General features: G+C 57.6%; 1 protein-coding gene across 1 annotated transcript in view; it reads left to right on the forward strand.

The window, feature by feature from the left end:
- Positions 1–7651, forward strand: part of LOC140728751 (F-box only protein 24-like) — a 51994-nt gene extending 44343 nt beyond the window's left edge. Inside the window, exons 7-9 of the mRNA XM_073047698.1 lie at positions 3488–3619; positions 5341–5511; positions 7294–7651. Coding sequence (XP_072903799.1) covers positions 3488–3619; positions 5341–5511; positions 7294–7626 — 636 coding nt within the window. The 3' untranslated portion in view covers positions 7627–7651. The remainder of the gene's footprint in view (positions 1–3487; positions 3620–5340; positions 5512–7293) is intronic.
- Positions 7652–25743: the final 18092 nt, after the last annotated feature.

Below are 25743 nucleotides of genomic sequence, written 5' to 3' on the forward strand. Positions count from 1 at the left end.
TTTTCAAATAATGGTATATAAAACACTGCAGAGGCCCTTCAGCCCACAATATTGTGCCAACTTTTTAACCTACTCCAAGATCAATCAAACCATTCCATCCCACATAGCCCATCATTTTTCTATCATCCATTGCCTATCTAAGAGTCTCTTCAATATCCCTAATGTATTTGCCTCTACCACCCCTGGCAGTGTGTTCCTTCCACGCACCCACCACTCTCTATATTTAAAAAAACCCTCATCTCTAATATCCCCCCTGTGCTTCCCTCCAATCACCTTAAAATGAGCCCCCTTGTATTAGCCATTTTCGTCCTGGCTAAAAAGTCTGGCTGTCCTCTAGGTCTATGCCTCTTATCATCTTGTATACTACTATAATGTCACCTCTCCTCCTCCTCCACTCCAAAGAGAAAAGCCCCAGCTTGCTCAACATTTCCTTGTAAGACATACTTTATAATCCAGGCAACATCCTGGTGAATCTCCTCTGCATCATCTCTAAAGCTTCCACATCCTTCTGATAATGAGGCCACCAGGAATGAACAAGCTGTTCCAAATGTGGTCTAACCAAAGTTTTATAGAACTGTAACATTATCTTGTCCCCGACTAATGAATACCATACACCTTAACCACACTATCAACTTCCTGTACAATACAAAAACTGGAAAAGTTCATCAGCCCCAGGTACAATGTGCCCCCTCCCCCCACTGCACAGCAGTCTTCGGTCAGTGAGGGAGGGGAAATGGAGCAGATTCCTACTGCCGTCACAAGAAGATGCTGGGTTCCTCATCCCCACCCGAGCAAGTGATAGACCTGGCTGGTCCATGTCCCACAAATCCTACCAACTTGGGTTGTCTTTCCTCATTGAAGTGATGTGGACACCCAACTGTGGCCCATAGGCGATGGTCCTGAGGCTAAGCACGTCTACTGAACATGGTTTGATCAGGAAAGCAATACAGCCACATTAAAGTGGACAAACTCTGCCTGAACGAATTCTGCAACTGACAGATCAAGAACACTACATCTGTTTGAGATTCAAGATTGTTTAATGTCATTTCCAGTGCACACCTGTAAAATGTTACTCCTGATCCATTGAAGCACAAATAACACAATAAGATAAATAACACAATAATAAAAAAAACAAAATAGCTTGTGTACACAGATTGATTGTTTGTCCACAAAAAGATGCTAGGCACAGGAGTGTCTGTACATAAGGTGACTGACAGGAAATGATAAAGTAGAGGCAGTGAAGGATGTGGTGTGGTGTGTTAGTGGGTGGAAAGTAACTGCTTGGGGAAAGTAACTGTTTTTGAGTCTGGTGGTTCTGCTACTTGGCCTCCTTCCTGATGGGAGTGGGACAAACAGTCCATGAGCAGGGTGGGTGGGATCCTTCATGATGTTGCTGGCCTTTTTCCGGCACATTTCTGTATATATAGTCTGTGCTTGATAATGGGTAGGCTGGTACCGGTGATGCATTGGGCTGTTTTGACTACCTGCTGCAGTGCCGTTTCGGTACCATGCAGTAATGCAGAAAGTTCGGATGCTCTCTGCTGCACATCTGTAGAAAGCTGTGAGGACACACTCTCCGCTGTCCGGATGAAGACACACACTCTCCGCTGTCCGGATGAAGACGCACACTCTCCGCTGTCCGGATGAAGACGCACACTCTCCGCTGTCCGGATGAAGACGCACACACTCCGCTGTCCGGATGAAGACACACACTCTCCGCTGCCCGGATGAAGACACACACTCACCGCTGTCCGGATGAAGCTCCACACTCTCCGCTGTCCGGATGAAGACGCACACACTCCGCTGTCCGGATGAAGACACACACTCACCGCTGTCCGGATGAAGCTCCACACTCTCCGCTGTCCGGATGAAGACACACTCTCCGCTGTCCGGATGAAGACACACTCTCCGCTGTCCGGATGAAGACACACGCTCTCCGCTGTCCGGATGAAGACACACTCTCCGCTGCCCGGATGAAGACGCACACTCTCCGCTGCCCGGATGAAGACGCACACTCTCCGCTGCCCGGGTGAAGACACACGCTCTCCGCTGCCCGGATGAAGACACACACTCACCGCTGTCCGGATGAAGCTCCACACTCTCCGCTGTCCGGATGAAGACGCACACACTCCGCTGTCCGGATGAAGACACACACTCACCGCTGTCCGGATGAAGCTCCACACTCTCCGCTGTCCGGATGAAGACACACACACTCCGCTGTCCGGATGAAGACACACACACTCCGCTGTCCGGATGAAGACACACACTCACCGCTGTCCGGATGAAGCTCCACACTCTCCGCTGTCCGGATGAAGACGCACACTCTCCGCTGCCCGGATGAAGACACACACTCTCCGCTGTCCGGATGAAGCTCCACACTCTCCGCTGTCCGGATGAAGCTCCACACTCACCGCTGTCCGGATGAAGCTCCACACTCTCTGCTGCCCGGATGAAGACACACACTCTCCGCTGTCCGGATGAAGCTCCACACTCTCCGCTGTCCGGATGAAGCTCCACACTCACCGCTGTCCGGATGAAGCTCCACACTCTCCGCTGTCCGGATGAAGACACACACTCTCCGCTGCCCGGATGAAGACACACACTCTCCGCTGTCCGGATGAAGACACACACTCTCCGCTGCCCGGATGAAGCTCCACACTCTCCGCTGCCCGGATGAAGACACACACTCTCCGCTGTCCGGATGAAGACACACACTCTCCGCTGCCCGGATGAAGACACACACTCACCGCTGTCCGGATGAAGACACACGCTCTCCGCTGTCCGGATGAAGACACACACTCACCGCTGTCCGGATGAAGCTCCACACTCTCCGCTGCCCGGATGAAGACGCACACTCACCGCTGTCCGGATGAAGACACACACTCACCGCTGTCCGGATGAAGACACACACTCACCGCTGTCCGGATGAAGACACACACTCTCCGCTGTCCGGATGAAGACTCACGCTCTCCGCTGTCCGGATGAAGACACACACTCTCCGCTGTCCGGATGAAGCTCCACACTCTCCGCTGTCCGGATGAAGACACACACTCTCCGCTGTCCGGATGAAGACACACACTCTCCGCTGTCCGGATGAAGACACACGCTCTCCGCTGTCCGGATGAAGCTCCACACTCTCCGCTGTCCGGATGAAGCTCCACACTCTCCGCTGTCCGGATGAAGATGCACACACTCCGCTGTCCGGATGAAGACGCACACTCTCCGCTGTCCGGATGAAGCTCCACACTCTCCGCTGTCCGGATGAAGCTCCACACTCTCCGCTGTCCGGATGAAGCTCCACACTTAGACACTTCACCTTTCATGCTTAGTTGATTATGTATAGTTTTTTTGAAAATTCTATTGTATTTCTTCATTCTCCTGTGAATGCCTGCAAGAAAGTGAATCTCCATGTAGTCTTGGGTACCATTCACATACTTTCGTAACAAATTAGTTACAACTCTGAGTCCTGACTGTAATATTCTTGCAGGTGATCAGTTGTTCACTGGGATACAACCATCTGGGGCTGCTCGATGAATTTGGACGTGTGTTCATGCAGGGAAACAACCGTTATGGACAACTGGGGACAGGTGACAAGATCGACAGAGGAGAACCAACCCTGGTACAGTCAAACTCTCTTGATCTCAACAATTTGCCATCTGTCTGTGCCTGTAACACCACAGAAAAACAGTTTACCAGGCACCTATGGCACCAGATGCAGGAGTGTGATGGGACAGTAAAGAGGGAGCTTCGCTCTGTGTCTGACCCCGGGAGTGTGTGATGGGACGGTGTGGAGGGAGGGTCACTCTGTGTCTGACCCCGGGAGTGTGTGATGGGACAGTAAAGAGGGAGCTTCACTCTGTGTCTGACCCCGGGAGTGTGTGATGGGACAGTAAAGAGGGAGCTTCACTCTGTGTCTGACCCCGGGAGTGTGTGATGGGACAGTAAAGAGGGAGCTTCACTCTGTGTCTGACCCCGGGAGTGTGTGATGGGACAGTAAAGAGGGAGCTTCGCTCTGTGTCTGACCCCGGGAGTGTGTGATGGGACGGTGTGGAGGGAGGGTCACTCTGTGTCTGACCCCGGGAGTGTGTGATGGGACAGTGTGGAGGGAGGGTCACTCTGTGTCTAACCCCGGGAGTGTGTGATGGGACAGTGTGGAGGGAGATTCACTCTGTGTCTGACCCTGGGAGTGTGTGATGGGACGGTGTGGAGGGAGAGTCACTCTGTGTCTGACCCTGGGGGTGTGTGATGGGACGGTGTGGAGGGAGATTCACTCTGTGTCTGACCCTGGGGGTGTGTGATGGGACGGTGGGGAGGGAGGGTCACTCTGTGTCTGACCCTGGGAGTGTGTGATGGGATGGTGTGGTGGGAGATTCACTCTGTGTCTGACCCTGGGAGTGTGTGATGGGACGGTGTGGAGGGAGGGTCACTCTGTGTCTGACCCCGGGAGTGTGTGATGGGACGGTGTGGAGGGAGCTTCACTCTGTGTCTGACCCCGGGAGTGTGGGATGGGACGGTGTGGAGGGAGATTCACTCTGTGTCTGACCCCGGGAGTGTGTGATGGGACGGTGTGGAGGGAGATTCACTCTGTGTCTGACCCCGGGAGTGTGTGGAGGGAGGGTCACTCTGTGTCTGACCCTGGGAGTGTGTGATGGGATGGTGTGGTGGGAGATTCACTCTGTGTCTGACCCTGGGAGTGTGTGATGGGACGGTGTGGAGGGAGGGTCACTCTGTGTCTGACCCCGGGAGTGTGTGATGGGACGGTGTGGAGGGAGCTTCACTCTGTGTCTGACCCCGGGAGTGTGGGATGGGACGGTGTGGAGGGAGATTCACTCTGTGTCTGACCCCGGGAGTGTGGGATGGGACGGTGTGGAGGGAGATTCACTCTGTGTCTGACCCTGGGAGTGTGTGATGGGACGGTGTGGAGGGAGCTTCACTCTGTATCTGACCCTGGGAGTGTGTGATGGGACGGTGTTGAGGGAGATTCACTCTGTGTCTGACCCTGGGAGTGTGTGATGGGACGGTGTGGAGGGAGATTCACTCTGTGTCTGACCCCGGGAGTGTGGGATGGGACGGTGTGGAGGGAGATTCACTCTGTGTCTGACCCTGGGACTGTGTGATGGGACGGTGTGGAGGGAGATTCACTCTGTGTCTGACCCTGGGAGTGTGTGATGGGATGGTGTGGAGGGAGCTTCACTCTGTGTCTGACCCTGGGAGTGTGTGATGGGACAGTGTGGTGGGATAGTTGCAGTTTGCATCTGAGCCTGGGACTGTGTGATCTGGGGAGGAGGAGGTGCTGTGTGATGTGCATCCTGCTCCTCTCATATATCTGGTTGTGTCAAGGTGCCATACCTGAAGCGACCAGTGAACATCTGGTGTGGGCTGAACCACTCCCTGGTTCTCACGCAGTCCAGCGACTTCAGTAAGGAAGTGCACGGTTGTGGTTGTGGAGCAGGAGGTCGCCTGCCGGGGTTCCCGAAGGGCAGTGCCTTCTTTGTCAAGCTGTATGTTCAGGTAGGTGCCAACTCTGGATTCTATTAGTGAGGGGCTTTGGGAGGAATGGGGTAGGGAACTGGGGAGCGGGAAGGGGTTTGGGTCCATATTAAGACTGTTAGAACATAGTACATTACAGCACAGTACAGGCCCTTCGGTCCACGATGTAGTGCTCACCTTTTAATCTATTCTAAATACATCCAACCCCTTCCTCTCACGTAGTCCTCTCTCTTTCCTTCATCTGTGTGCTGATCTAAAAGAATCTCTCAAATGTCCCTGATACATCTGTCTCTACCACTACACCGGCAGTGTGTTCCACGCCCACCACAGTGTTTTTTTTAAATGCCTCTGCATTCCCCCCCTACACTTTCCTCCGATCACATTACAATTATGTGCCTTCATATTAGCCTCTTCTTTCCTGGATGTCCACTCCATCTATGCCTCATCATCTAGTACACCTCAATCAAGTTGTCTCTCATCCTCCTTCGCTGCAAAGAGAAAAGTCCTATCAAGCTTGCTGAGCCAAGGGTCCAGAAATGAGATTCCAGCTGCTTTGATCTCACCTGGGTGACCAGCTGACCACTATTACTAAGGGTGATTCTTGTAATAATGATCAGAGAGGCACATAGAGGTATGTATTTATTGAGAAATATCTTAATAACGTGAATTTACACAACCAAATACCTGTGTGCACACCGACTAAGTTTTCCTGACCTTCTATTTACAGTCAAAGAATAGAAAATATATTGCCAGTTAAAAAGGTGTTTCTGCAGCTGGCCACATGTTCCTTTCCGTCCTGGTTTGAATCTCCATGAGGGACTTCTCACATCCTTGAGACCAACACACTTGGAACTTCTGCTTTTATATTGATTCCTTATCAATTCAGATATTACAATCCAGTTTCATTGGCTGTAGGTCATGTGTCTGACCTTTAACTGCGTTTTATTGGCTCTGCTCTAGGCCAGCATCCATTTATTGCCCTCTTCCCAGCAAGTGACAATGGGTAATTTATGGCTCTGCTCTCAATCAGCTACCAGCTTGATTCACTCCGGACAGACGCAGTCAAAAACCTGCATGTTATATCCAACCAAAGAACATCTCACAAATAACTTATTTAGAAATGATTCCTAGTTCAGCAGGTTATCTGAGGCTTCATTGTGTCTACCTTAAAACACTTATCAAACCAAGCGACTGTCTCCTTCATAAAATGGCAACCTCCATCTCCTTCCTCATGGCAAGAACCAAAGGCAATTGGTCCACTGGCCCTGGTTCCTTCCAGCCAACACCACTCCACTCATCCTTTTGGAATGACCTGTGGGTCTGCAAACTGCCTCTTCACAACGGCGTTCATCCACAAAACCATTCCGAGGGAGTGTCACACTCAGAGGTTGGGGGCAATGTAGGAATGGGGCACTGTGGGACGGGCTGTTCAGCAGTACTGTTCCTGCATTACTCCTCCAAGAGATGAGATCTGAAAGTGCGAAAATCTGCGTTGCTTCCCTCCATAGCATTAGGGTATCGCAGATAGGGTAATTAGGCAGAGTCAGTTCCCCCTGCCAAGGCTGCTAAAACTAGAAGGAATGGGTTCCAGATGAGGAGGAGGAGTTTAAAGGTTAAAATTTTCACATGAAGGGTAGTTATGATGGGACTCAACTATCAGAGGAGGTGGGGAGGCAAGATGAGCAGGAATGAGTGAGGGAGAAAGGAGTGTGGGATTGGGGCAGGCTGGTAGGGTTAGCATGGGACAGTGGAACAAAGGGTATGATTCTCTGCCCTGTGACCAGCTCTCTGTGCTCACTGCAGGTCCCCCATTGTACCAAGCTACTGTGTTCCAGCCGCGAGTGCCTCTACATGCTGTCCTGCCACGACATCGATGAGGAGCCGGTGTTTCGGGAGCTGCCTTCCGCCAAGGCCCGGTGTCAGGGTCCCGACTCTGAGGGGGAGGGCTCGCGCCTGTGTGCGCGCTACCTAAGTCAGCTGGAGAACTGCGGCAGCTTGCCTGAGCAGATGCAGATGATGAAGGAGATTGTGGGTCAGATGGGACTGTCTGCCTACCAGAAGGACTTTCTGAAAGAAGCCATCAGCACCCTGCAGCGGTCGACAGGTGTCCGGCACCCTAGTGGCCCACCCATGTGACCCTCCCTCCCTGGGCGTGGCCAGGACCCCAGAACCACCCCCAGAACACCAGCTATGGAGTTTTAACATTATGGACGCAGAGCCAGAAAATCAGGACTTCAAATTTGCGTTGTTTTTTTATACAGAAATAAATTATACAGATGACAGGAAGGAGGGCCTTACTGTGTTTATGGACAGTGACAGTTACAACAGCTAGGGGAGAATGTTCACGACACCATCTCCAACCACACTCCCCACGGACAGGTCACGTCAGCCGGGGGAGAGTATTCACTACACCGTCTCCCACCACACTCCCCACGGACAGGTCACGTCAGCCGGGGGAGAGTATTCACTACACCGTCTCCATCAACACTCCCCACGGACAGGTCACGTCAGCCGGGGGAGAGTATTCACTACACCGTCTCCAACCACACTCCCCAGGGACAGGACACGTCAGCCGGGGAAGAGTATTCACTACATCGTCTCCAACCACACTCCCCACGGACAGGTCACGCCAGCCGGGGGAGAGTATTCACTACACCGTCTCCAACCACACTCCCCACGGACAGGACACGCCAGCCGGGGGAGAGTATTCACTACACCGTCTCCAACCACACTCCCCACGGACAGGTAACGACAGCCGGGGGAGAGTATTCACTACACCGTCTCTAACCACACACCCCACGGACAGGTCACGTCAGCCGGGGGAGAGTATTCACTACACCGTCTCCAACCACACTCCCCACGGACAGGACACGTCAGCCGGGGGAGAGTATTCACTACACCGTCTCCCACCACACTCCCCACGGACAGGTCACGTCAGCCGGGTGGAGAGTATTCACTACACCGTCTCCAACCACACTCCCCACGGACAGGACACGTCAGCCGGGGGAGAGTATTCACTACACCGTCTCCAACCACACTCCCCACGGACAGGACACGTCAGCTGGGGGAGAGTATTCACTACACCGTCTCCAACCACACTCCCCACGGACAGGACACGTCAGCCGGGGGAGAGTATTCACTACACCGCCTCCAACCACACTCCCCACGGGCAGGTCACGTCAGCCGGGGGGAGAGTATTCACTACACCGTCTCCAACCACACTCCCCACGGACAGGTCACGTCAGCCGGGGGAGAGTATTCACTACACCGTCTCCAACCACACTCCCCACGGACAGGACACGTCAGCCGGGGGAGAGTATTCACTACACCGTCTCCAACCACACTCCCCACGGACAGGACACGTCAGCCGGGGGAGAGTATTCACTACACCGCCTTCAACCACACTCCCCACGGACAGGTCACGTCAGCCGGTGGAGAGTATTCACTACACCGTCTCCCAACACACTCCCCACGGACAGGTCACGTCTGCCGGGGGAGAGTATTCACTACACCGTCTCCCACCACACTCCCCACGGACAGGTCACGTCAGCCGGGTGGAGAGTATTCACTACACCGTCTCCAACCACACTCCCCACGGACAGGTCACGTCAGCCGGGGGAGAGTATTCACTACACCGTCTCCAACCACACTCCCCACGGACAGGACACGTCAGCCGGGGGAGAGTATTCACTATACTGTCTCCCACCACACTCCCCACGGACAGGACACGTCAGCCGGGGGAGAGTATTCACTACACCGTCTCCAACCACACTCCCCACGGACAGGACACGTCAGCCGGGGGAGAGTATTCACTACACCGTCTCCCACCACACTCCCCACGGACAGGTCAAGTCAGCCGGGGGAGAGTATTCACTACACCGTCTCCAACCACACTCCCCACGGACAAGTCACGTCAGCCGGGGGAGAGTATTCACTACACAGTCTCCCACCACACTCCCCAGGGACAGGTCAAGTCAGCCGGGGGAGAGAATTCACTACACCGTCTCCCACCACACTCCCCACGGACAGGTCAAGTCTGCCGGGGGAGAGTATTCACTACACTGTCTCCCACCACACTCCCCACGGGCAGGTCACGTCAGCCGGGGGAGAGTATTCACTACACCGTCTCCCACCACACTCCCCAGGGACAGGACACGTCAGCCGGGGGAGAGTATTCACTACACCGTCTCTAACCACACTCCCCACGGACAGGTCACGTCAGCCGGGGGAGAGTATTCACTACACCGTCTCCCACCACACTCCCCAGGGACAGGACACGTCAGCCGGGGGAGAGTATTCACTACACCGTCTCCCACCACTCTCCCCACGGACAGGTCAAGTCTGCCGGGGGAGAGTATTCACTACACCGTCTCCCACCACACTCCCCACGGACAGGTCAAGTCTGCCGGGGGAGAGTATTCACTACACCGTCTCCCACCACACTCCCCACGGACAGGTCAAGTCTGCCGGGGGAGAGTATTCACTACACCGTCTCCCACCACACTCCCCAGGGACAGGACACGTCAGCCAGGGGAGAGTATTCACTACACCGTCTCAAACCACACTCCCCACGGACAGGTCAAGTCTGCCGGGGGAGAGTATTCACTACACCGTCTCCCACCACACTCCCCACGGACAGGTCAAGTCTGCCGTGGGAGAATATTCACTACACCGTCTCCCACCACACTGCCCACGGACAGGTCAAGTCTGCCGGGGGAGAGTATTCACTACACCGTCTCCCAACACACTCCCCACGGACAGGTCACGTCTGCCGGGGGAGAGTATTCACTACACCATCTCCCACCACACTCCCCAGGGACAGGACACGTCAGCCGGGGGAGAGTATTCACTACACCGCCTTCAACCACACTCCCCACGGACAGGACACGTCAGCCGGGGGAGAGTATTCACTACACCGTCTCCCACCACACTCCCCAGGGACAGGACACGTCAGCCGGGGGAGAGTATTCACTACACCGTCTCCAACCACACTCCCCAGGGACAGGACACGTCAGCCGGGGGAGAGTATTCACTACACCGTCTCCAACCACACTCCCCACGGACAGGACACGTCAGCCGGGGGAGAGTATTCACTACACCGTCTCCCACCACACTCCCCACGGAGAGGTCACGTCAGCCGGGTGGAGAGTATTCACTACACCGTCTCCAACCACACTCCCCACGGACAGGACACGTCAGCCGGGGGAGAGTATTCACTATACTGTCTCCCACCACACTCCCCACGGACAGGACACGTCAGCCGGGGGAGAGTATTCACTACACCGTCTCCAACCACACTCCCCACGGACAGGACACGTCAGCCGGGGGAGAGTATTCACTACACCGTCTCCCACCACACTCCCCACGGACAGGTCACGTCAGCCGGTGGAGAGTATTCACTACACCGTCTCCAACCGCACTCCCCACGGACAGGTCAAGTCAGCCGGGTGGAGAGTATTCACTACACCGTCTCCAACCACACTCCCCACGGACAAGTCACGTCAGCCGGGGGAGAGTATTCACTACACAGTCTCCCACCACACTCCCCAGGGACAGGTCAAGTCAGCCGGGGGAGAGAATTCACTACACCGTCTCCCACCACACTCCCCACGGACAGGTCAAGTCTGCCGGGGGAGAGTATTCACTACACTGTCTCCCACCACACTCCCCACGGGCAGGTCACGTCAGCCGGGGGAGAGTATTCACTACACCGTCTCCCACCACACTCCCCAGGGACAGGACACGTCAGCCGGGGGAGAGTATTCACTACACCGTCTCTAACCACACTCCCCACGGACAGGTCACGTCAGCCGGGGGAGAGTATTCACTACACCGTCTCCCACCACACTCCCCAGGGACAGGACACGTCAGCCGGGGGAGAGTATTCACTACACCGTCTCCCACCACACTCCCCAGGGACAGGACACGTCAGCCGGGGGAGAGTATTCACTACACCGTCTCTAACCACACTCCCCACGGACAGGTCACGTCAGCCGGGGGAGAGTATTCACTACACCGTCTCCCACCACACTCCCCAGGGACAGGACACGTCAGCCGGGGGAGAGTATTCACTACACCGTCTCCCACCACTCTCCCCACGGACAGGTCAAGTCTGCCGGGGGAGAGTATTCACTACACCGTCTCCCACCACACTCCCCACGGACAGGTCAAGTCTGCCGGGGGAGAGTATTCACTACACCGTCTCCCACCACACTCCCCACGGACAGGTCAAGTCTGCCGGGGGAGAGTATTCACTACACCGTCTCCCACCACACTCCCCAGGGACAGGACACGTCAGCCAGGGGAGAGTATTCACTACACCGTCTCAAACCACACTCCCCACGGACAGGTCAAGTCTGCCGGGGGAGAGTATTCACTACACCGTCTCCCACCACACTCCCCACGGACAGGTCAAGTCTGCCGTGGGAGAATATTCACTACACCGTCTCCCACCACACTGCCCACGGACAGGTCAAGTCTGCCGGGGGAGAGTATTCACTACACCGTCTCCCAACACACTCCCCACGGACAGGTCACGTCTGCCGGGGGAGAGTATTCACTACACCATCTCCCACCACACTCCCCAGGGACAGGACACGTCAGCCGGGGGAGAGTATTCACTACACCGCCTTCAACCACACTCCCCACGGACAGGACACGTCAGCCGGGGGAGAGTATTCACTACACCGTCTCCCACCACACTCCCCAGGGACAGGACACGTCAGCCGGGGGAGAGTATTCACTACACCGTCTCCAACCACACTCCCCAGGGACAGGACACGTCAGCCGGGGGAGAGTATTCACTACACCGTCTCCAACCACACTCCCCACGGACAGGACACGTCAGCCGGGGGAGAGTATTCACTACACCGTCTCCCACCACACTCCCCACGGAGAGGTCACGTCAGCCGGGTGGAGAGTATTCACTACACCGTCTCCAACCACACTCCCCACGGACAGGACACGTCAGCCGGGGGAGAGTATTCACTATACTGTCTCCCACCACACTCCCCACGGACAGGACACGTCAGCCGGGGGAGAGTATTCACTACACCGTCTCCAACCACACTCCCCACGGACAGGACACGTCAGCCGGGGGAGAGTATTCACTACACCGTCTCCCACCACACTCCCCACGGACAGGTCACGTCAGCCGGTGGAGAGTATTCACTACACCGTCTCCAACCGCACTCCCCACGGACAGGTCAAGTCAGCCGGGTGGAGAGTATTCACTACACCGTCTCCAACCACACTCCCCACGGACAAGTCACGTCAGCCGGGGGAGAGTATTCACTACACAGTCTCCCACCACACTCCCCAGGGACAGGTCAAGTCAGCCGGGGGAGAGAATTCACTACACCGTCTCCCACCACACTCCCCACGGACAGGTCAAGTCTGCCGGGGGAGAGTATTCACTACACTGTCTCCCACCACACTCCCCACGGGCAGGTCACGTCAGCCGGGGGAGAGTATTCACTACACCGTCTCCCACCACACTCCCCAGGGACAGGACACGTCAGCCGGGGGAGAGTATTCACTACACCGTCTCTAACCACACTCCCCACGGACAGGTCACGTCAGCCGGGGGAGAGTATTCACTACACCGTCTCCCACCACACTCCCCAGGGACAGGACACGTCAGCCGGGGGAGAGTATTCACTACACCGTCTCCCACCACTCTCCCCACGGACAGGTCAAGTCTGCCGGGGGAGAGTATTCACTACACCGTCTCCCACCACACTCCCCACGGACAGGTCAAGTCTGCCGGGGGAGAGTATTCACTACACCGTCTCCCACCACACTCCCCACGGGCAGGTCACGTCAGCCGGGGGAGAGTATTCACTACACCGTCTCCCACCACACTCCCCAGGGACAGGACACGTCAGCCGGGGGAGAGTATTCACTACACCGTCTCTAACCACACTCCCCACGGACAGGTCACGTCAGCCGGGGGAGAGTATTCACTACACCGTCTCCCACCACACTCCCCAGGGACAGGACACGTCAGCCGGGGGAGAGTATTCACTACACCGTCTCCCACCACTCTCCCCACGGACAGGTCAAGTCTGCCGGGGGAGAGTATTCACTACACCGTCTCCCACCACACTCCCCACGGACAGGTCAAGTCTGCCGGGGGAGAGTATTCACTACACCGTCTCCCACCACACTCCCCACGGACAGGTCAAGTCTGCCGGGGGAGAGTATTCACTACACCGTCTCCCACCACACTCCCCAGGGACAGGACACGTCAGCCAGGGGAGAGTATTCACTACACCGTCTCAAACCACACTCCCCACGGACAGGTCAAGTCTGCCGGGGGAGAGTATTCACTACACCGTCTCCCACCACACTCCCCACGGACAGGTCAAGTCTGCCGTGGGAGAATATTCACTACACCGTCTCCCACCACACTGCCCACGGACAGGTCAAGTCTGCCGGGGGAGAGTATTCACTACACCGTCTCCCAACACACTCCCCACGGACAGGTCACGTCTGCCGGGGGAGAGTATTCACTACACCATCTCCCACCACACTCCCCAGGGACAGGACACGTCAGCCGGGGGAGAGTATTCACTACACCGCCTTCAACCACACTCCCCACGGACAGGACACGTCAGCCGGGGGAGAGTATTCACTACACCGTCTCCCACCACACTCCCCAGGGACAGGACACGTCAGCCGGGGGAGAGTATTCACTACACCGTCTCCAACCACACTCCCCAGGGACAGGACACGTCAGCCGGGGGAGAGTATTCACTACACCGTCTCCAACCACACTCCCCACGGACAGGACACGTCAGCCGGGGGAGAGTATTCACTACACCGTCTCCCACCACACTCCCCACGGAGAGGTCACGTCAGCCGGGTGGAGAGTATTCACTACACCGTCTCCAACCACACTCCCCACGGACAGGACACGTCAGCCGGGGGAGAGTATTCACTATACTGTCTCCCACCACACTCCCCACGGACAGGACACGTCAGCCGGGGGAGAGTATTCACTACACCGTCTCCAACCACACTCCCCACGGACAGGACACGTCAGCCGGGGGAGAGTATTCACTACACCGTCTCCCACCACACTCCCCACGGACAGGTCACGTCAGCCGGTGGAGAGTATTCACTACACCGTCTCCAACCGCACTCCCCACGGACAGGTCAAGTCAGCCGGGTGGAGAGTATTCACTACACCGTCTCCAACCACACTCCCCACGGACAAGTCACGTCAGCCGGGGGAGAGTATTCACTACACAGTCTCCCACCACACTCCCCAGGGACAGGTCAAGTCAGCCGGGGGAGAGAATTCACTACACCGTCTCCCACCACACTCCCCACGGACAGGTCAAGTCTGCCGGGGGAGAGTATTCACTACACTGTCTCCCACCACACTCCCCACGGGCAGGTCACGTCAGCCGGGGGAGAGTATTCACTACACCGTCTCCCACCACACTCCCCAGGGACAGGACACGTCAGCCGGGGGAGAGTATTCACTACACCGTCTCTAACCACACTCCCCACGGACAGGTCACGTCAGCCGGGGGAGAGTATTCACTACACCGTCTCCCACCACACTCCCCAGGGACAGGACACGTCAGCCGGGGGAGAGTATTCACTACACCGTCTCCCACCACACTCCCCAGGGACAGGACACGTCAGCCGGGGGGAGAGTATTCACTACACCGTCTCTAACCACACTCCCCACGGACAGGTCACGTCAGCCGGGGGAGAGTATTCACTACACCGTCTCCCACCACACTCCCCAGGGACAGGACACGTCAGCCGGGGGAGAGTATTCACTACACCGTCTCCCACCACTCTCCCCACGGACAGGTCAAGTCTGCCGGGGGAGAGTATTCACTACACCGTCTCCCACCACACTCCCCACGGACAGGTCAAGTCTGCCGGGGGAGAGTATTCACTACACCGTCTCCCACCACACTCCCCACGGACAGGTCAAGTCTGCCGGGGGAGAGTATTCACTACACCGTCTCCCACCACACTCCCCAGGGACAGGACACGTCAGCCAGGGGAGAGTATTCACTACACCGTCTCAAACCACACTCCCCACGGACAGGTCAAGTCTGCCGGGGGAGAGTATTCACTACACCGTCTCCCACCACACTCCCCACGGACAGGTCAAGTCTGCCGTGGGAGAATATTCACTACACCGTCTCCCACCACACTGCCCACGGACAGGTCAAGTCTGCCGGGGGAGAGTATTCACTACACCGTCTCCCAACACACTCCCCACGGACAGGTCACGTCTGCCGGGGGAGAGTATTCACTACACCATCTCCCACCACACTCCCCAGGGACAGGACACGTCAGCCGGGGGAGAGTATTCACTACACCGCCTTCAACCACACTCCCCACGGACAGGACACGTCAGCCGGGGGAGAGTATTCACTACACCGTCTCCCACCACACTCCCCAGGGACAGGACACGTCAGCCGGGGGAGAGTATTCACTACACCGTCTCCAACCACACTCCCCAGGGACAGGACACGTCAGCCGGGGGAGAGTATTCACTACACCGTCTCCAACCACACTCCCCACGGACAGGACACGTCAGCCGGGGGAGAGTATTCACTACACCGTCTCCCACCACACTCCCCACGGAGAGGTCACGTCAGCCGGGTGGAGAGTATTCACTACACCGTCTCCAACCACACTCCCCACGGACAGGACACGTCAGCCGGGGGAGAGTATTCACTATACTGTCTCCCACCACACTCCCCACGGACAGGACACGTCAGCCGGGGGAGAGTATTCACTACACCGTCTCCAACCACACTCCCCACGGACAGGACACGTCAGCCGGGGGAGAGTATTCACTACACCGTCTCCCACCACACTCCCCACGGACAGGTCACGTCAGCCGGTGGAGAGTATTCACTACACCGTCTCCAACCGCACTCCCCACGGACAGGTCAAGTCAGCCGGGTGGAGAGTATTCACTACACCGTCTCCAACCACACTCCCCACGGACAAGTCACGTCAGCCGGGGGAGAGTATTCACTACACAGTCTCCCACCACACTCCCCAGGGACAGGTCAAGTCAGCCGGGGGAGAGAATTCACTACACCGTCTCCCACCACACTCCCCACGGACAGGTCAAGTCTGCCGGGGGAGAGTATTCACTACACTGTCTCCCACCACACTCCCCACGGGCAGGTCACGTCAGCCGGGGGAGAGTATTCACTACACCGTCTCCCACCACACTCCCCAGGGACAGGACACGTCAGCCGGGGGAGAGTATTCACTACACCGTCTCTAACCACACTCCCCACGGACAGGTCACGTCAGCCGGGGGAGAGTATTCACTACACCGTCTCCCACCACACTCCCCAGGGACAGGACACGTCAGCCGGGGGAGAGTATTCACTACACCGTCTCCCACCACTCTCCCCACGGACAGGTCAAGTCTGCCGGGGGAGAGTATTCACTACACCGTCTCCCACCACACTCCCCACGGACAGGTCAAGTCTGCCGGGGGAGAGTATTCACTACACCGTCTCCCACCACACTCCCCAGGGACAGGACACGTCAGCCAGGGGAGAGTATTCACTACACCGTCTCCCACCACACTCCCCACGGACAGGTCAAGTCTGCCGGGGGAGAGTATTCACTACACCGTCTCCCACCACACTCCCCACGGACAGGTCAAGTCTGCCGTGGGAGAATATTCACTACACCGTCTCCCACCACACTGCCCACGGACAGGTCAAGTCTGCCGGGGGAGAGTATTCACTACACCGTCTCCCAACACACTCCCCACGGACAGGACACGTCAGCCGGGGGAGAGTATTCACTACACCGTCTCCAACCACACTCCCCACGGACAGGACACGTCAGCCGGGGGAGAGTATTCACTACACCGTCTCCAACCACACTCCCCACGGACAGGACACGTCAGCCGGGGGAGAGTATTCACTACACCGTCTCTAACCACACTCCCCACGGACAGGTCACGTCAGCCGGGGGAGAGTATTCACTACACCGTCTCCCACCACACTCCCCAGGGACAGGACACGTCAGCCGGGGGAGAGTATTCACTACACCGTCTCCCACCACTCTCCCCACGGACAGGTCAAGTCTGCCGGGGGAGAGTATTCACTACACCGTCTCCCACCACACTCCCCACGGACAGGTCAAGTCTGCCGGGGGAGAGTATTCACTACACCGTCTCCCACCACACTCCCCAGGGACAGGACACGTCAGCCAGGGGAGAGTATTCACTACACCGTCTCCCACCACACTCCCCACGGACAGGTCAAGTCTGCCGGGGGAGAGTATTCACTACACCGTCTCCCACCACACTCCCCACGGACAGGTCAAGTCTGCCGTGGGAGAAATATTCACTACACCGTCTCCCACCACACTGCCCACGGACAGGTCAAGTCTGCCGGGGGAGAGTATTTACTACACCGTCTCCCACCACACTCCCCAGGGACAGGACACGTCAGCCGGGGGAGAGTATTCACTACTCCGCCTTCAACCACACTCCCCACGGACAGGACACGTCAGCCGGGGGAGAGTACTCACTATACCGTCTCCCACCACACTCCCCACGGACAGGTCACGTCAGCCGGTGGAGAGTATTCACTACATGGTCTCCCACCACAGTCCCCACGGACAGGTCAAGTCTGCCGGGGGAGAGTATTCACTTCACCGTCTCCCACCACACTCCCCAGGGACAGTTCACGTCAGCCGGGGGAGAGTATTCACTACACCGTCTCCCACCACACTCCCCACGGACAGGTCACGTCAGCCGGGTGGAGAGTATTCACTACACCGTCTCCAACCACACTCCCCACGGACAGGACACGCCAGCCGGGGGAGAGTATTCACTACACCGTCTCCAACCACACTCCCCACGGACAGGTCACGTACGCCGGGGGAGTGTATTCACTACACCGTCTCCAACCACACTCCCCACGGACAGGTCACGTCAGCCGGTGGAGAGTATTCACTACACCGTCTCCAACCACACACCCCACGGACAGGTCACGTCATCTGGGGGAGAGTATTCACTACACCGTCTCCAACCACACTCCCCACGGACAGTTCACGTACGCCGGGGGAGAGTATTCACTACACCGTCTCCCACCACACTCCCCAGGGATAGGACACGTCAGCCGGGGGAGAGTATTCACTACACCGTCTCCATCCACACTCCCCACGGACAGGTCACATCTGCCGGGGGAGAGTATTCACTACACCGTCTCCCACCACATTCCCCACGGACAGGTCACATCTGCTGGGGGAGAGTATTCACTACACCGTCTCCCACCATACTCCCCACGGACAGGTCACGTCAGCCGGGGGAGAGTATTCACTACACCGTCTCTAACCACACTCCCCAGGGACAGGTCACGTCAGCCGGGGGAGAGTATTCACTACACCGTCTCCCACCACACTCCCCACGGACAGGACACGTCAGCCGGGGGAGAGTATTCACTACACCGTCTCCCACCACACTCCCCACGGACAGGTCACGTCAGCCGGGGGAGAGTATTCACTACACCGTCTCCAACCACACTCCCCACGGACAGGACACGTCAGCCGGGGGAGAGTATTCACTTCACCGTCTCTAACCACACTCCCCACGGACAGGTCACGTCAGCCGGGGAAGAGTATTCACTACACCGTCTCCAACCACACTCCCCACGGACAGGACACGTCAGCCGGGGGAGAGTATTCACTTCACCGTCTCTAACCACACTCCCCACGGACAGGTCACGTCAGCCGGGGAAGAGTATTCACTACACCGTCTCTAACCACACTCCCCACGGACAGGTCACGTCAGCTGGGGGAGAGTATTCACTACACCGTCTCCAACCACACTCCCCACGGACAGGTCACGTACGCCGGGGGAGTGTATTCACTACACCATCTCCCACCACACTCCCCAGGGACAGGACACGTCAGCCGGTGGAGAGTATTCACTACACCGTCTCCCAACACACTCCCCAGGGACAGGACACGTCAGCCGGTGGAGAGTATTCACTACACCGTCTCTAACCACACTCCCCACGGACAGGACACGTCAGCCGGTGGAGAGTATTCACTACACCATCTCCCACCACACTCCCCAGGGACAGGACACGTCAGCCGGTGGAGAGTATTCACTACACCGTCTCCCAACACACTCCCCAGGGACAGGTCACGTCAGCCGGGGGAGAGTATTCACTACACCGTCTCCCACCACACTCCCCAGGGACAGGACACGTCAGCCGGTGGATAGTATTCACTACACCGCCTTCAACCACACTCCCCACGGACAGGTCACGTCAGCCGGGGGAGAGTATTCACTACACCGTCTCCCACCACACTCCCCACGGACAGGTCACGTCAGCCGAGGGAGAGTATTCACTACACCGTCTCCCAACACACTCCCCACCCACAGGTAACGTCAGCCGGGGGAGAGTATTCTCTACACCGTCTCCCACCACAGTCCCCACGGACAGGTAACGTCAGCCGGGGGAGAGTATTCTCTACACCGTCTCCAACCACACTCCCCACGGACAGGACACGTCAGCCGGGGGAGAGTATTCACTACACCGTCTCCCACCACAGTCCCCACGGACAGGTAACGTCAGCCGGGGGAGAGTATTCTCTACACCGTCTCCAACCACACTCCCCACGGACAGGACACGTCAGCCGGGGGAGAGTATTCACTACACCGTCTCCAACCACACTCCCCACGGACAGGACACGTCAGCCGGGGGAGAGTATTCACTACACCGTCTCCCACCACACTCCCCACCCACAGGTAACGTCAGCCGGGGGAGAGTATTCTCTACACCGTCTCCCACCACAGTCCCCACGGACAGGTAACGTCAGCCGGGGGAGAGTATTCTCTACACCGTCTCCAACCACACTCCCCACGGACAGGTCACGTCAGCCGGGGGAGAGTATTCACTTCACCATCTCCAACCACACTCCCCACGGACAGGTCACGTCAGCCGGGGGAGAGTATTTACTTCACCGTCTCCCAACACACTCCCCAGGGACAGGTCACGTCATCCGGGGGAGAGTATTCACTACACCGTCTCCCACCACACTCCCCACGGACAGGTCACGTCAGCCGGGGGAGAGTATTCACTACACCGTCTCCCACCACACTCCCCACGGACAGGTCACGTCAGCCGGTGGAGAGTATTCACTACATGGTCTCCCACCACACTCCCCACGGACAGGTCACGTCAGCCGGGGGAGAGTATTGACTACACCGTCTCCATCCACACTCCCCACGGACAGGTCACATCTGCCGGGGGAGTGTATTCACTACACCGTCTCCATCCACATTCCCCACGGACAGGTCACATCTGCTGGGGGAGAGTATTCACTACACCGTCTCCCACCATACTCCCCACGGACAGGTCACGTCAGCCGGGGGAGAGTATTCACTACACCGTCTCTAACCACACTCCCCAGGGACAGGTCACGTCAGCCGGGGGAGAGTATTCACTACACCGTCTCCCACCACACTCCCCACGGACAGGACACGTCAGCCGGGGGAGAGTATTCACTACACCGTCTCCCACCACACTCCCCACGGACAGGTCACGTCAGCCGGGGGAGAGTATTCACTACACCGTCTCCAACCACACTCCCCACGGACAGGACACGTCAGCCGGGGGAGAGTATTCACTTCACCGTCTCTAACCACACTCCCCACGGACAGGTCACGTCAGCCGGGGGAGAGTATTCACTACACCGTCTCCAACCACACTCCCCACGGACAGGACACGTCAGCCGGGGGAGAGTATTCACTTCACTGTCTCTAACCACACTCCCCACGGACAGGTCACGTCAGCCGGGGAAGAGTATTCACTACACCGTCTCTAACCACACTCCCCACGGACAGGTCACGTCAGCTGGGGGAGAGTATTCACTACACCGTCTCCAACCACACTCCCCACGGACAGGTCACGTACGCCGGGGGAGTGTATTCACTACACCATCTCCCACCACACTCCCCAGGGACAGGACACGTCAGCCGGTGGAGAGTATTCACTACACCGTCTCCCAACACACTCCCCAGGGACAGGACACGTCAGCCGGTGGAGAGTATTCACTACACCGTCTCTAACCACACTCCCCACGGACAGGACACGTCAGCCGGTGGAGAGTATTCACTACACCATCTCCCACCACACTCCCCAGGGACAGGACACGTCAGCCGGTGGAGAGTATTCACTACACCGTCTCCCAACACACTCCCCAGGGACAGGTCACGTCAGCCGGGGGAGAGTATTCACTACACCGTCTCCCACCACACTCCCCAGGGACAGGACACGTCAGCCGGTGGATAGTATTCACTACACCGCCTTCAACCACACTCCCCACGGACAGGTCACGTCAGCCGGGGGAGAGTATTCACTACACCATCTCCCACCACACTCCCCACGGACAGGTCACGTCAGCCGAGGGAGAGTATTCACTACACCGTCTCCCACCACACTCCCCACCCACAGGTAACGTCAGCCGGGGGAGAGTATTCTCTACACCGTCTCCCAGCACAGTCCCCACGGACAGGTAACGTCAGCCGGGGGAGAGTATTCTCTACACCGTCTCCAACCACACTCCCCACGGACAGGACACGTCAGCCGGGGGAGAGTATTCACTACACCGTCTCCCACCACAGTCCCCACGGACAGGTAACGTCAGCCGGGGGAGAGTATTCTCTACACCGTCTCCAACCACACTCCCCACGGACAGGACACGTCAGCCGGGGGAGAGTATTCACTACACCGTCTCCAACCACACTCCCCACGGACAGGACACGTCAGCCGGGGGAGAGTATTCACTACACCGTCTCCCACCACACTCCCCACCCACAGGTAACGTCAGCCGGGGGAGAGTATTCTCTACACCGTCTCCCACCACAGTCCCCACGGACAGGTAACGTCAGCCGGGGGAGAGTATTCTCTACACCGTCTCCAACCACACTCCCCACGGACAGGTCACGTCAGCCGGGGGAGAGTATTCACTTCACCGTCTCCCAACACACTCCCCAGGGACAGGTCACGTCAGCCGGGGGAGAGTATTCACTACACCGTCTCCCAACACACTCCCCAGGGACAGGTCACGTCATCCGGGGGAGAGTACTCACTACACCGCCTTCAACCATACTCCCCACGGACAGGTCAAGTCAGCCGGGGGAGAGTATTCACTACACCGTCTCCAACCACACTCCCCACGGACAGGTCACGTCAGCCGGGGGAGAGTATTCACTACACTGTCTCTAACCACACTCCCCACGGACAGGTGACGTCAGCCGGGGGAGAGTATTTACTTCACCGTCTCCCAACACACTCCCCAGGGACAGGTCACGTCATCCGGGGGAGAGTATTCACTACACCATCTCCCACCACACTCCCCACGGACAGGTCACGTCAGCCGGGGGAGAGTATTCACTACACCGTCTCCCACCACACTCCCCACGGACAGGTCACGTCAGCCGGTGGAGAGTATTCACTACATGGTCTCCCACCACACTCCCCATGGACAGGTCACGTCAGCCGGGGGAGAGTATTGACTACACCGTCTCCCACCACACTCCCCACGGACAGGTCACGACAGCTGGGGGAGAGTATTCACTACACCGTCTCCCACCACACTCCCCACGGACAGGTCACGACAGCTGGGGGAGAGTATTCACTACATGGTCTCCCACCACACTCCCCACGGACAGGTCACGACAGCTGGGGGAGAGTATTCACTACGCCGTCTCCCACCACACTCCCCACGGACAGGTCACGTCTGCCGGGGGAGAGTATTCACTACACTATTTCCTCCCCCCATACCCGAGGGAGAGGTGATGTCAGTGATGGAGGGTAAACTCAACCTCACCCTCAAACAGTCCTCTCCAACCACCCCCCCTTCAAGCCACACCGTTCACATCTGCACTCCCTCCCTGTACCCTGGTTCCTTCCCTGGGAATTTGCTTTCTTGGTCCTATGCCCCCCCCATTCTTGGTTCAGCATATTCAGCCCCCAGTCCCCATTGCTGAGAGCGTCCCAGCTATTGTTCTCCTGGAACCCACCCCCAGTTCCGGCTGTGACGTGGTCTGGAACATCTCGAAACCGAATCAAAACAGGGGAGGCGGTGGCATTCCGGAACCCCAGGACTGCGTCAGAGCAGAATCCCTACAGTGTTTATTTCAGCTGAAAGGGAGACCAGAGAGGAGGTAAGCAGTTCGTCTCCCTTTTAGAGGTGGGACCCCTTCCCTTGACAGGTCAGCACCCTACCGTGCAGTCAACCCCCCCAATGGGCTGGTCAGCTCATCTCCCCACCCACAGCACTCACCCCAACTATGCTGATCAATGTCTACTAACCCCTAATTGTATCACTGGACTGGTCGCCCCACCAACCGCCTCCCAGCAACAACAACAACCCCTAATCCCACCCCCCCAGGCTAGTCTACATCCCTCCCCACCCCCCCCCCCACACTAGATGGGGTGAAAGATTCAGGGTCGGTGTGTTGGTGTGGGAACAAAGCTGGGTGCCAGGGTACAGGAGGGAGGGGAGCGTCCTGGGTGTGGTGATTGGGCCTGGTGATGTATCTTTGATGGTATGGTGGGTTCTGGGGGAGGGGGGAGGGGACTGTGGCAAGAGGTCCAGGGCAAGGCTGGGGATGATTGGGTAGAAGGTCCTGGGGCACAGAGTGGGGTGCAGAGATCGTGGGCGTGTTCTTGGGGCCAATTGAGGTTCATAGTGGAGGGAAGAGGTGTCTTGAGGCTGATTTTTGTCCAGGGACTGGGAACAGGAGGGGTATCTCGGGGCTCAGGTCTGGGATTGGGGGGAGGAGAGGTGTCTCAGGGCTGGTAGGAGTCCAGGGTTGGGGTGGTGTAGTATCTCAGTGTAGGTTGGGTTGGAGAGATGAGGGGTGTCCCGGAGCCAGTAGGGGTCCTGAGATGAGAGGGGGTTAGCCGAGGCTGTTAGGGGTCAAGGGATGGGGTGATGGATGATATCTTGGGTGGGTTGAGGAAATGGTGGTGCGGAGTGTCTCGGGGCAGGTAGGGGACCGGTGATGGTGGTCCCGGGATTGGTATGGGTCCAGGGATGAAGTGGGGGTGGCTTGAAGTATCCAGGGCCAGCTGGGCCCTGGGGAGGAGAGGGGTGTCTCAGGGCCAGGAGGAGTCTGGGGATGGAGGGGTGTCTCGACCGGTCAGTGTCTGGGGCCAAGTAGGTCTCGGGATGTTAGGGGTTCTGGGATGGGTGGTGAGGTGAGGTATCTTGGGTGGGTAGGGGTCGGATAATAAGGGGTGATGTCTCAGGAACCACACGTTTTCAGCAGTCGACTTCCTCCGCAGCACCGGTCCGATGGACTTTGTGACCGGTTACCGGGAGCAACTGCTCGACTTCTCGGAACTCATGTTCCACTGGTACCGAAAGCTGCTGAGAGACCAGGCCGCCGTGAACGGGGACGACGCCAGTGCGTTGGAGGCCTGGCGCCACCAGGGGGAGCTGTCGGCACGCCGCCTCCCTGCCAACAGCGCCAACTGGACGCTGCACGTGATCAGGAACACGTGCTTGGCGCTGACCGTGGAGAACCCTGCGCAGCAGGTGAACGAGCGCTTCTACAGCGATGATGTGTTGACCCTGCGGGACCTGCGCAAGTACGTCAGCCTCATCAACCTGGAGGAGGAAGATGAGGAGGAGCTAGGTATGTCAATCACCTCCCTAATCTGCCCTCCTATTGGTCGAGATGCCAGATTGTCACCAGTGGGCGGGTGTGTGACTTCCCCGCCAGGTCCACTGATCCACCACCCTAGTGTCCCTTCTCCTGGTGTCTGCCCTGACCCGGATCCATGATCCGTGAGTCTGCTCCGATCCGGACCCACAATCCCAGTGTCTATACTCCTGGCATCTTTCTCCAGATCCAGTTCAAAGATCCCGCTGTCCATACTCCGGGTATCTGTCCTGATCCAGATTCACCATCCTGTTCATATTCCAGGTGTGCACCCCAATCCAGATGCACAATCCCACTGTTTGCGTTGGCTTCTGGTGTCAGTCCTCTGCCACTGCGTCTGGGCTCCCATTGACACTCCCAGTATCTTTGCTCCGAGCGACCCTACTCCGGGTATCCACCCCATTGTTGGTACCCATCTGGGTGTCCACCCATTCTCGTCACCCCCACTCCTGATCCCGGCACCCAGTTGCTGTCCTGTTTCCAGTGTATCCCCACTCCCAGTGTCTTGCAAGCCCAGTACTCCAGGGCCAAGATCTGAAGGCTGGAGG

This window comes from Hemitrygon akajei, chromosome 6, assembly GCF_048418815.1.
Source record: "Hemitrygon akajei chromosome 6, sHemAka1.3, whole genome shotgun sequence".
Taxonomy (NCBI): domain Eukaryota; kingdom Metazoa; phylum Chordata; class Chondrichthyes; order Myliobatiformes; family Dasyatidae; genus Hemitrygon; species Hemitrygon akajei.